The sequence below is a fragment of the Zeus faber genome (assembly GCF_960531495.2).
Source record: "Zeus faber genome assembly, chromosome: 7".
NCBI lineage: Eukaryota > Metazoa > Chordata > Actinopteri > Zeiformes > Zeidae > Zeus > Zeus faber.
The window spans coordinates 24,905,533-24,918,413 of NC_137203.1; the positions used below are offsets into that span (position 1 = coordinate 24,905,533).

The following is a 12,881-nucleotide window of genomic DNA, read 5'->3' on the forward strand; positions in this document are numbered from 1 at the left end:
TATGTTTTCTTAGAAATAGCCTTTGCAATATGTATACAGTAGATATTGGGGTCATTTATATTGCAATTCCTCAATGGTTCCCCCCATCCTATTCAATAAGCTAAACTATTATCCTAAACTAAACTGTAATAATGAACTCAACTTTATTACAACTGTATTACCACATCTGAAACAAAGGCTTGTTTGTGTGCTGTGCAAGTTCAACTATGGATAAATACGCTAATTTGCCTGAAATAAAAAAAAAACTTGTCTTGACAGGTTTTGACTTGTAGTGTAATGTTGCTCAGAGGTAAAGAGCAAGGGACAAGAGGGATTAAAGAAAACGCTACGGTGGCCATTTGTTGCATCCAAAACAACTCAACCAAGTTCTCCAGACAAAGCTGCTGTGTTTGTTCATTCATCCATGTTGAAATTAGAAGCAGAAAGGTCATCAAACTCTTATGCTGTGCAGTGGCTCTAACAAGCCCCCCTCCACCTCAAAATAGAGCACGGAGATTGTTCTTACGGTGGCATACAAAAACAACACGAAAATAGACCGGAGGAAAGGTGCGGGGCGGGGGCTAAATGGTTTGCAGGAGCTTGTCCATGTCTGCTCCACCCAGCCCATCCCTAAGACACTAGCAGCCAACCTCCCCCCGAAAAGTCTCTCTGCGAGCCGTTTCTCTGGTGGAAAGGGGTTGATTTCTTTCCATTCACAGCTCCACCAGATCCATTAGGAAACAGAAGCCGAGGCCGCCGCTATCACAGAGGATCTGACAAAGGGAAACCGCACGACAGAGGCGTCCTACTGGTTTAGACGCTCAGAGGATTAGGGTTCTCTGTCTGGCTCTGCGTCTCAGGCCTCAGAAAAAAACCCAAATGTCACGCAACTCGCACAATGCACAGCTTCAGAGAAGTTAAGCGCCACTGCCGCCTGCGCCGACATGTTCTTAAGACTTCCGAAGGCGGGAAACGATTTTTCATTGAATCAAACCCTCTGCTCTACTCTTTAAATGCCACTCAAATCATTATGGGAGATGAGATTTTTCCCACCGATAATTCTCCCCAATTTGCATGTTTTCCTGCTGAGGCATGCCACTGTGCTGGAGTTGAACAAAAGACAAGCCGTACGTGTATTTACCGTTGCAATACCGTAGTATTACGTATTCAGTAGTTACCGTGGTAGTTAAAATTGTAAAAATATGACCAGAAAAATCGGAGTAAATTGAAATTAACAGCGTCACAACTGAATAGTCGAGCACTTCACCCAACGTCTTTGCGTATATTTTTATTATGGACGTGGCCCTACTGGTTTCCACGGTGGCGTTTGAACATTCAATAGTCAAACGTGCGGCGAAGATTGTTGTTGTTGTGAACACCAGGGTGATTGTATTGTCACTGATGATTACGGAGGCAAAACAACCAGATCCAAAAGCTGCAGTAATCACAAACCGATCCCATTGCCGCCTAATGCAACACAGAGGGCAGACATGTACGTACTGTCCAAGGGTTTCGGCTTCTACACCGTTGTTAAGGGTGTTTCAGCTCCGACCAATCAAAGAGCCGCATTGATCGTTGACCAAAAAGTCCTACCCTCCATCCCATCAAATCAATGCCATGTAAGTGCTCTGATGCTGACTTTTTCGAGACCCATTTTCGAGAGAAATGGTAATAATGAGCAGGGTGCTTGGAAGTTGTCAGGTGATGGTGTGGTGTTGACCCATTTTTATAGTCTGAAGCCATAATACGTCAAGTACTTTGGAATGGGGTAAAAAACAAAAACAAAAGATGGAAGCCTATTGAGACAAGACAGCAATCGCCTCTGCACAGGGCAGCCCTCATTATGACTTCTTAACCATGTGTCATTAGGGTTTTTGCTGAATAAGTCTCGTTTGGGTTGAAAGGGACTCTGAGAAAGCAGATTGAGGCCCAGAGGAAGTAATAATCAACTCATTGACCCTAAAAAACACCGTCACCTCGAGTGCCTCCGGTGTGGCCAAACCATTTCAACTTCACTTCCAATGTTTTCCATCTATTGATTTGGACTGTTTGGGGCCCGAGGCGTCTCCAGAACCGACCGCTGCATCCCAAAATGAGTTGCAACTGCGGAATTCAGTCAGAGGGCTTCCAGATGTTTGTAAATGGGTAGAAGAGAAGGCTGTTGCTGGCTAAGATTAAAGGGATACTCCAGTTCAGGGGGGAAATGAGCTTTTTGTCCGTCTTAACAAGATTCAGACAAGAAGGGCAACGCCAGCTCTATCATGGGAGCTGCGTATAAACTTTGAAGAAGAGACGCTGCTTTTCATGCTGGTTGGTTTACTCTTGGTAACGCTTTGATACCTTCATTTTGAGACGCTGGAAGGTGTATTAGCCTAATTTCACAGGGGCCAGGCTAGCTGAACCCATCTGCAGTCTTGCACTGTGCTAACACGGTTAGCATGACCTGATCAATATCTCTGTACTGGACACACAGGAATGCAAATGGGGTTGACCTTCTATTCTGAATCTAGGTAAGACAGGTAAAAGGTTCCCCCCCCCCCAAAAAAAAAAACTGCACTAGGTGCCTCTTTAAAACGCTTCTTCCATTCAAATGATCAGATGAAATACATGATCCTGACCACTCACTCACATCTCGAGTTTTTATTCATCAACCCACACACGTAGAGAACAAAAGTTTTAGTGTGTCTCTCACCAGCTTCCCTTCTTTGTTTTCCTTCTTGTAACATCCGTGGAGAGGCTCCAGAGACGCTCCGCAGCTGCCGGAGCGCGGCTCCAGCAGCGCCGGGGAGAGGGAGCAGAAGGGCGGACTGGGGCTGGGAGGCAAGCCCGAGTCCGGACTGTCGAGCAGCCCTTCCCGGTTCTTTCCTTTCAGACTATCATCCATAGCTTGTAAATGGAGGTGCCCCACCATTTCTGGGACAGCTCGGTTTGGGGGGAAAAAAAAAAAAAAAAGCTAAGTAAAACGTAAGGAGAGCCAAAACGCAGAAGTCACAGTGATGGTTTCTCAAGTAAATCCGTGTGGAGCGAATCCGTTGAGTCTCCGATCTGACTCCTGGAACCAGAGGAGAACAGGGAAAAGAAAATATCAACCATAGACATTTAATCCCAACAACGCGCATCATTTTAGACTTAATTTCTAAGTGTTATAATAATAATAATAATAATAATAATAAGAAGAAGAAGAAGAAGAAGAAGAAGAAGAAGAAGAAGGTTGTTATTATTATTATTATTATTATTAGTAGTAGTAGTAGTAGTAGTAGTAGTAGTATTGTTATTATTATTATTATTATTATTGTTATTATTATTATTATTATTATTATTATTATTATTATTATTATTAGAACCTACCTGCGCGTCGGTGTCGTTCCTCGTGCAATCCCGAGAAAGCGTGAAGAGTCACAAACTACTGAAACAAACTATTGAAACTCACAGATATGTGTGTGTGTGTGTGTGTGTGTGTGTGTGTGTGTGTGTGTGTGTGTGTGTGTGTATGTCAAAATGTTTTAGCTTCCCTCTCGCCCAAAATGCGAGCGCACTGTGAGTGATGCGTCCCAGTCCCTCCAGTCAGCCAGTCTGCTGGGATCAGCTTGGAGGACTCTCTCTTAATGAGGCTGCCAGCTTCTTCCCCCCCCCCCCCCCCCCAACCTGGATCACATCCAGATCTAGTCCTTAAAACCTGGAACACTTCCATGCACAGCCGACAGGGAGAGCCCGTCCCCACTTCTGACCACACTGCTAATCAGAAATAAGGATACAAAAAAAAAAAAAACCATTATATATTATATATATTCTTTTTTGTTTAGCTGCTAATAGTATTGGAATTGTTCTTACCATTGACATGGTATGAGACATTGAGATCTTTTTGAAATTATCAGATTGTTTATTAAGGAATAACAGTGTGTTTATGTACGGGATAGTACACAGATTGTCACGGTTTTGCCCTGTTTTGTTATTAGTTTATTCTGCTCCTTGTAGTTTGCTCTACGTTCTACCCCTCCCGATCGGCTTCCCCCACGTCCGCTCTGTGACATCATAGCATTGTGACAACATGTCACCGTGGCCTGCCTATACGCCGATCAGCCACAACATTATGACTACTGACAGGTTAAGTGAATAACATTGCTCATCTCGTTCCAGTGGCACCCGTCAAGGGGTGGGATATTTTTGGCAGCAAGTGAACAGTCAGTAATTTAAGTTGATGTGTTGGAAGCAGGAAAAATGGGCAAGCGTAAGGATCTGAGTCACTTTGACAAGGGACAAATTGTGATGGCTGGACGACGGGGTCAGAGCATCTCCAAAACTGCAGGTCTTGTGGGGTGTTCCCGGTATGCAGTGGTTAGTACCTCCCAAAAGTGGCCCAAGGAAGGACAACCGGTGAACCGTCAACAAGGTCATGGGCTCACTGATGCACATGGGGAGTGAAGTCTATCCTGTCTGGTTCGATCCCACAAAAGAGCTACTGTGGCACAAATTGCTGAAAAAGTTAATGCTGCGATGACAGAAAGGTGTCAGAACACAACAGTGCATCGCAGCTTGCTGCATAAGGGGCTGCGTAGTCGCAGACCGGTCAGAGTGCCAATGCTGACCCCTGTCCACTGCCAAAAGATTAAGATTAGATTGAAAAACATAGTTTACAACAAAAATCACACACTTAATATAAAATCTTGTTTTTTTGGAAAAAAAAAAACGTAAATAAATATGAATCCAGATATAAATAAAGAAATAAAGTGACATCCAAAATGTAGTAGAGTAAATGGTATAAGAGATATGTATAGAAATGTATTGAAATACAATGTACAGTAGTAGGTACAGCAGTGTTGGGGAAGCTACCGATTACTTCACACTGGAAAAAGCTGAACTACAGCACAGCTACCCTAGGAGAAATCTAGTTTGGTTAACTAAAGCTACTTAGAAAAAGTAGTTCAAACTACTTTGTAAAAAAAAAAAAAAATGAAATTGACAATGCACATGTAATACGAAATTGTCACAAAATTGTGGTGTGGGGGTGGTGTGGTTTAAGCAGCCACACCCGCTTGGGTCTAGGTAATTGGGCCCAGGATCAGTGTGGTTGTACGCCTGTTGCTCGTTAGAGTAATCAACAAACAACCGTTAAAACCCCCAACCCCCCATACACACAGGAGCCCTTGTCATGACATGTTCTACATCTGCTCCAGGCTTGTTCCACCTTGCCCACTCTCGACAACAAAACTGGTGTGTTTTCAACCCCATCGTCTGTGTCTCTGTGTCGGAGGGCCCTGAAAACGCCAGTTGGGTGGCGTGTGGTAGGCGGACCTGCCAAAAAGATATAATACGAAACATGAACACGCCAGCAAAAAATGCCGCTCAATTAAATTTATTACAAAAAGTTCCCACTTGTTCACAGGTCATACATGAGCCAAAAAAATAAAATACCCCACTATTCATGGGAAAGTGCAAGGAATGTCTGCTTTGGTTTTGTATACAATGTCCATCAGTCAGACACCTGCTTTCAGAAACTAGATTCCAGGTGCTGGCATTGCACCCAACAGGCCTACTCAGTTAGCCAGGTAACTTCTAAAATAGCATGCAACAACTTCTCTGAACATTGTTAATAAATAGCAATAAATCAACAGTTATTACTAAGCCTGGGCACGCCTTCATAGCAGTCCGGATGAAAGAAAAAGGGGGCAGGGTGGTCAAAGTAGGTTCAATTACAGCAGAGAAGCAAAGGTAAAATAAAAGAAAAAAATCATTCCTTTCCTTTTATGGCCCAAAACTGTTTGTAGTTTTAGTGGTTAACTACACAAAAAATGTCAAAAAAAGTCATTTAACTACTTGAATCACTATGCAAATATGAAATTAGTTGAACTATCAACAAGCTACTGCAAAATGTGGTTAAACTACTAGTTTAATGTAGTTCACTACTCCCCAACGCTGAGGTACAGCTAGTTTGAAAATGTACTTCAGTAAAGTACCTTGTACTTTTACGGATCAGGAAGTGAGTTGCTCTGCAGCTCCTATAAGAAAAAATGGAAATGAATTAAAAGTCCATGGAGTCAGCAGGGAATGTAACGAGTGGTTTCACATACAGTTTGTTATTACTTGCTGCATTCTTGACAAGCAGGGTCTAAATATTGTTAAGGGCACCAGTGCTGACGGTGTTGATGAGGTATTTTTGTGGGAGTATAACAAATGGAACGGTTCTAACTCACCATCTCAGGAGCAGCCACCAAGCCAGCTCATTTTGTTCAACTTTAAATCCTTTTTATGAGTCATAAGTCATGAGGCTTCATTTTCGTGCCTCACCTTAACACTCAGCAGTCCTTGTTGTTGTTTTCAGACTCTCATACCTCGATGCTTTGCATGTGCGTGTGTGAGCGTGCATTCACTGACATTCATGCATGCGACTGTGTGTGCGTGCGTGCGTACATGCATACGTGTTCATGTGTGTGTGTGTGTGTGTGTGTGTGTGTGTGTGTGTGTGTGTGTGTGTGTGTGTGTGCGTGTGAGTGCGCTGCCATCCCGCCTGGTGTATTTCAGGACTGGGTGGAGATGGGCGGGAGGCGTCGCCCATCGAGCCGTTTCTCTCAGTGGATTTGGAGCTCAGAGAGGAACCAAGGGGCATAAAGAGACAGTAAAGCCTTTCACCAAAACAAACAAAACAAAACAAAAGAGGAACGTGAGAACTTTGCGTTAAAAGTGTCCACCTGGTGCCTTGCCTCCCGTAGACGCAGGGTTCCTCTTACAGAGAAGTGACTGTGCGTGTCCACAGCGTGTGATTGTATCGTTGATGGTCCAGCAGTTCTGCACGGTGATCACCATCATCAGCGCAGATTGTCAGGAAATGGTGCGTGATCTTTTTTGCTGGTGTGGCTTTGGGGGTGGGGGTGGGGCGGGGGGGGTTGTTTACGTTTTGTTTTTTTTCCTCTCTCCTTCTCTCACAGGTCTCATAAAAATAAAAAAAAAAGCTGGGATAAGTCTGTGTTGTTTGAAGAAGTCGCTTAATAACAGGCGGAGGTAAACCGCAGCAGCTAGTAATCTCGCCGCCCACCCCCTCACACACACACACACACACACACACACTTTTCTCCGCTTTTGTGTCGTCGTTTTCTTTTTCACCGCCGTGCTCGTCAGGTGTGCGTCGTCGTGTCGTTGTGTCCGTCTTTTTTTGCGCCGATCCCAGAGGCATTGAGGAGATTACGGCCGAAATCTGTTGCAGATTTGCCACGAGTGGTTGAGCGGGGGGGGGGGGGGGGGGGGGGGCGTTGTGGTTGTGCGCAGATGGGAGGAAGGGAAGGGAGAAGGGCTCTAAGTTCCTTAAGAGCACTCTAACCTTCATATTGAATTTGTTGGCGTAATTAGGGGAGGGGATTATATTGTTACACGGAACTCTGGAACGCACGCACAAATCGGGCAAATTACGGCAAGAGGTCATGGCGTAGGTCAGGCTCCAGTCAGTGTCTTGCTCAAAGAAGAAGTGCTTCCAGAGGGGATCGAACCTATGATCCACTACCCCCCCCACTTCCCCTGCCGCAAATCTGCCAATATGACATCACCCGTTCACCTCTGAAATCAAGCTTTTTATGGCATCAGTGTGTGCGGACTTGATGACCCATATCATTTAATTCAAGCTTTGTTTTCCAGACGCTTCGTCGGCCGAGTTGTCTGAAGGGTCCCGACGGGGATGGAAACGAATGGGAAATCTGGGGCGAAGGCGTATTGTTTTGCCAGAAAACAAAAACAAAACAACACAACACAATCAGATTGATGCCGCTTTCAAGTGCACATCGGATTGATCGGATAGTAGTTTACCTCCGAGCGAGGAGGTTGATCACGTCACGTGCGAGCAGGGTTGGGGAGTCAAGAGAAAAACAATAGAAAATGGAGGTCGAACATCGGACCTGTTTGTGGACTCATGTCTTTCCACAAATGTATACAGTGATGTTACCAGTACCTACGAGACGACGGGGAAGAGAGGAAAAGTATCAGCTATTAAACATTTTATCCCTGGTTTAGCTTCTTGATTCGAGCTGCATTGTTGTTTATTCTTCTGACCAGACGTCCCAGTTTGTCCGGGACTCTCCCGGCTTAAGTTTCGACAAATATCTGTAAAACACTAAAATGGCCCAGTTTTCAACATTCACTACCAAATTGTCCCTGTTTTCAGCACAATTAAAATAATAATATTATACTTGTTTTCAGCGCTTCCATATATTATATACCGTATACAGGCAGGCAGCAGAGAAGAAGCCAAATAAGTGGGCGTCGTCATTAACACACCCACTTGCTTGCTGTGAATTGTGGGCTTTCAGGGGTGTGTGTGCGTGTGTGTGTGTGTGTGTGTGTGTGTGTGTGTGTGTGTGTGTGTGTGTGTGTGTGTGTGTGTGTGTGGATAGGGTCGGCACGTCCTATAGGAGACTGCACTGCGCGTCCCCATGCCTCTCCGTTACCTTATTGAACGAACCAGAAAAAGGAACGCACACACAAAGTAATAAATCACAAGTCTCCCCCACCACCAACCCTCCCTCCTTTGCAGAATTATATAAAATATACTTGATAGGACAGATGACTTGAAACCATGTGACAACAGCCAATACTATGTATTAAGTTCAGTGAAAGACATATGTTTGGGCCTTTGGTCTGAAATGACTTATGGTGAAAAACGCTGCATGACACCATGTTTGAGAACAGTTCCAAACACACGCGGGGGTGGAGGGGAAACCTGCTGCAGCTCTATCCATCATGGGACGTTATAGGGCGGTCGCTCTAACCGCCCGGCCCCCGTGGGCTGCCTGCTAATGGACAAGCTAATGGAGGAGTTTCTGCAGTTTGGGTTTCCAATACTGCAGGAGACCTTTAACATCACTGGCGGGGGGGCATGTGAAATGGAAATGTGAAAGGTGTCTGTTTCTGTGTGTGTGTGTGTGTGTGTGTGTGTGTGCATGTGTTTGTGTGTGTGTGTCTGTGTGTGTGTGTGTAGGGGGGGCTGGCTGCTTGTGATTCATCTTTTAGAGCTACATCAACCCTCCCTGTGTTCAGGGCAATCACTCACATCCTGCTGCACACACACACACACACACGCACGCACGCACGCAAGCACACACACACACACACACACACACTCACATTCACAGTCACAAACATTCCACGTCTGCAGAGCTCTCCCTGAGCTGGCCCAATCTCAACGCATTCACATCACATTGCCAGCCCAGCTGTTCAGAGGGCGGCGGGGGCGGGAGCACATCCCAGGTGTGTGCGTGCGTGTCGTGTCTGCGTGTGTGCGTGTGTGTGTGTACGTACCCGGTGTACGTATGTGTGTGTGTGTGTGTGTTTGTTTATCTGCAATCAGGAGAGGAAAAAACAAGGAGAAACACAGAGACACAACTTAATGTCATTACATCCCAGTGATCAAGTGTCTACAGTTCAAGGTGTGTGTGTGTGTGTGTGTGTGTGTGTGTGTGTGTGTGTGTGTGTGTGTGTGTGTGTGTGGGTGTGTGTGTGCATGCGTGTGCAGTGGAGTGCATGTCTCTTTTTTCCTTGAGCATGCATGTGCTGTCTAGAATAGCTCTCAGTGTAAACAAACCACGGAGCGAGGCCAGTCCAGGCATGGAGGTTGTTTTGAACCGGGGTTGGGGGGTTGGGTGGGGTTGGGTGGGGGGGGTCCACCGTGGTTTTCTTCAGACAAATCCTCTCCTTCAGGCTCTCGGGACCACCCCATCTCGCAGATAGGTGGCCATTCTGCCCGTTTGCTTTTCGCACAATGGAGGCACCAACACTGGCCACTTGTTCGCCGTGCGCGCTCCCCTCCCCTCCCCTCCCTCCCCTCCTCTCCCCTCCCCTCCCCGGTCCACCCGTGCGTCTTTGACTTGGTGATGGACGACCCTGGCAGATTCTAAATATGCCATCCAGACCACGGGGTTCAATCCGCCACTGCACCTCACTTTACTGGAGCCTGACTGCATCTGGTTTTAATGTTTGGAGACGCCCTCGCCAGGCCTGCTCTGAGAATCAGCGTAGGCTTCCCTCCCTGACTCCCTTTCTATCCAACAACAAACCTCCCCCCGCCCCACCCGCCCCCTCCCTTTCATCCCTTCCCCTCCCATCCCTGTCGCCCAGAGACGGATGGTCCGAGCCCCCAGCGCCTGACCGTTGTCTATGGCAGATCTGGCCAGCGGGTTGACGTCGCATGATGCTAGTGGTGGTAGTGGTGGTAGTGGTGGTGGTGGTGGTGGTGGTGGTGGCGGTGGAGGGGGGTTTTTTCTTTGGCGGACATGTTTGTGTTTTCGGTTTTCTTTCTAAACCCTAATGATCACCTGCGAGTCATCAGGGAAAAGTCAGCGCAGACGGCAAACTTGTTAGCGAGTGCCGCGTGACGCCGCCCCTCGGGGCTCCGCAGCTGTTAGCCTCGCATGCTAGCAGCTCATCCACGCTCAGCTGTTATCTGTGATTCACCTGCCCCGGCCGCTTCCTCTGACATTTTCGCTTCCTCTCAGCCGTGTTTGAACAGTCGGGGGTAAACAATGGAATGGCTATTGGTTTAATGAGTAACAGACCCGCCGTCCATATCATCGACAGGCAGCGTCGAAAAACAGAGGAGTCTGGGGCTTTTTTCTGACTCGAGTAAACACAAAGTGATTCTTTCTAGGCATGAAATATTGTGGAAAAATCAACACAAAAGGCCATCGCCGGTGGACTGATCCACCGTTCTGATCAATGGCGTACACAGTGACCTGCTAGCCTGTGAATTGGTCGGACAGAGGACAGGGAACGAGATGGTTTTCCTTCTGGGGAGAGAAATGTGAAAGCGCACACGAAGACCATGTCCATCGGGCACCACCGCCCGCGCCACCACCACCTGCGCCACCACCATCGCAGCGGAGGAGCGGGAGAGTGGGGGGGGGGGGGGGGGGTGTGTTAGAAGGTCGCCCAGGGGCCGCAGGACAAAAGATCAGAGCTGTTTGTGTTTCCTTGTATCCTTCATCTCCATTGAGCCGCATTCATCTCCGCAACGGAGAAAAGGAGCCGTGCCGCTTGAGGGAACAAAACCAGCTCCCTCCCCCCCGCCCCCGACCTGTTTGCCGGATGTGTTTGTGCAGGCCCTTGTTTGCCCGTGTGACAGCCACTCATAAAGCAGCTTAAGGGTTGGCGTGGGTGGGGAGGGAAAAAAAAACAAAAACACGTTTTTCAGAGAAATCAAGACATCCCGGGGGGTGGGGTGGGGTGGGGTGGGGGGATTAGAGGTGATATCGTGACCGTAAGATAATATTTACCCAAGCGTGATTCGTCCGAAGTGATTCCGTCGACGCCCCGGGGCAAAAGGACAAACAGCGCGACGTCCTCCTCCTCCTCCTCCTCCTCCGCAAGATTTACCCCTCATGGTCTAAAAGTCGATGCAGTCCCCCGCCCCGCATACATCCCATCGCAGGGTGATTTGCGCTCACTCCAGCGAGTTTACGACGGGTCTCGGGACGAACTGACAGCACCCTCTAGTCCTCTGGCACTGGGGTGAGGTTGGGTTTCCCAGGGTGCTTTGAGTTTGCCTACTCGCCCGAGGGGGCCGTAATGACAAGCGCGGACCACCCATGTCCGCTTTGGCCTGGATGTTAGTGAAGGAATTCCCCAGTTTCAGTGTGCATGTGTGTTTGTGTGTGTGTGTGTGTGTGTGTGTGTGTGTGTGTGTGTGTGTGTGTGTGTGTGTGTGTGTGTGTGTGTGTGTGTGTGTGTGTGTGTGTGTGTGTGTGTGCATGCGCTGGCACGGGTGGTGTAAGTCTGTGTTCATCTATTCTTTCACCAGTTAAGCTCGGGGTGATTGGGCTTCACTTCGAAAGGTTGACGTGAAGACTTAAACAGATTTTCTCGCCATAACCCACAATGAAACACATCCCGCGCTTTCTGCTCTCTCTTTCATTACGGAAAACAATGTTTTTCCGCAAACTGATGAAGGGGAAGAAAATTTAAATAACGAAACAAAACTGCACAGAGCGGCAGCCCTTTGACGAAACGTTGATTTCTTAGCAGCGATCCACAGCCTTGAATAGGAATCCGCTGGAAACGTTTGCGTTGATCTGAGCAAGGTGAGTCTGACTCTCTCACACCCTTTTTTTTTCCACAGTTTCTCTCTGTCTATACTGTAACTGTCTCACCCTCTCTTCTTCTCATGAGCCACATTCTTTCTTTCTGTCTCCCACCATTTTTAGACAGGCAGTCAGTCAGTTATTCACGCAACTGTTAAATCAGTCATTCTCTCGGTTACTTACTCACTCCCTCACTCATTTTAGTCACTTTCTTTCCCCCTCCACCCCTCCAATGCCTGGGATTGCCTCTTCAATGAAGTGCTGCCCCTTGAGCCCTCAGAGATGGACATCTTTCCACTGATTGACGCTTCCTTCCTCCCATCATGTCATGTGAAGTGGGGGCGGCCTTATTAGGAGACTTAATCTCGGAATTTGTCTCCGTATCTGTCCGCGGTTCCCAGGGCACGTCAAAGCTCATACTGCCCGTCTCTACCGGCAGAACACTAGCAGATCGCTAGAGAGAGAGTGAGAGAGAGAGAGGGAGCGAGAGAGAGAGAGACAGTCAGGGCAGGCGCTTTAACACTGGCATGTCGAGCTGGAAGTGTCTGGAAGAAGAACTGGCTGCCAAGTAGCGACATGAAGGAAAGGCAAATTCCTGACATTTTTCCTATCATATATTTCCAGTGCGGGGAGCCAACGTCGAAAAACCTCAAAACAGATCAGACGTTCAGACCTCCAGCGCCCCGGCGCAGAACCTATCCCGCATCCATCCAAAACGCGGTTCATTTCCTTTACGGAAACACTTTGGGCTGCCCGCGAGTTCCGGCTTTCGCAAAATCGATCAGCTCCGACTCCAACCTCCAGGCGAGGTTCAGGCCGATCGGAGAGGGGTGAATCAGATGGGGTGCC

At 47.6% G+C, this 12,881-nt stretch overlaps 1 protein-coding gene across 1 annotated transcript in view; it reads right to left on the reverse strand.

Annotated features, from left to right (window-relative positions):
* The window catches only part of rflna (refilin A), an 8,765-nt gene extending 5,233 nt beyond the window's left edge, over nt 1-3,532 (reverse strand). The window contains exons 1-2 of the mRNA XM_080003316.1: nt 3,328-3,532; nt 2,672-3,031 (exon numbers count right to left, since the gene is read on the reverse strand). Of these exons, the coding sequence (XP_079859442.1) occupies nt 2,672-2,890 (219 nt within the window). The 5' untranslated portion in view covers nt 2,891-3,031; nt 3,328-3,532. The remainder of the gene's footprint in view (nt 1-2,671; nt 3,032-3,327) is intronic.
* Nucleotides 3,533-12,881: the final 9,349 nt, after the last annotated feature.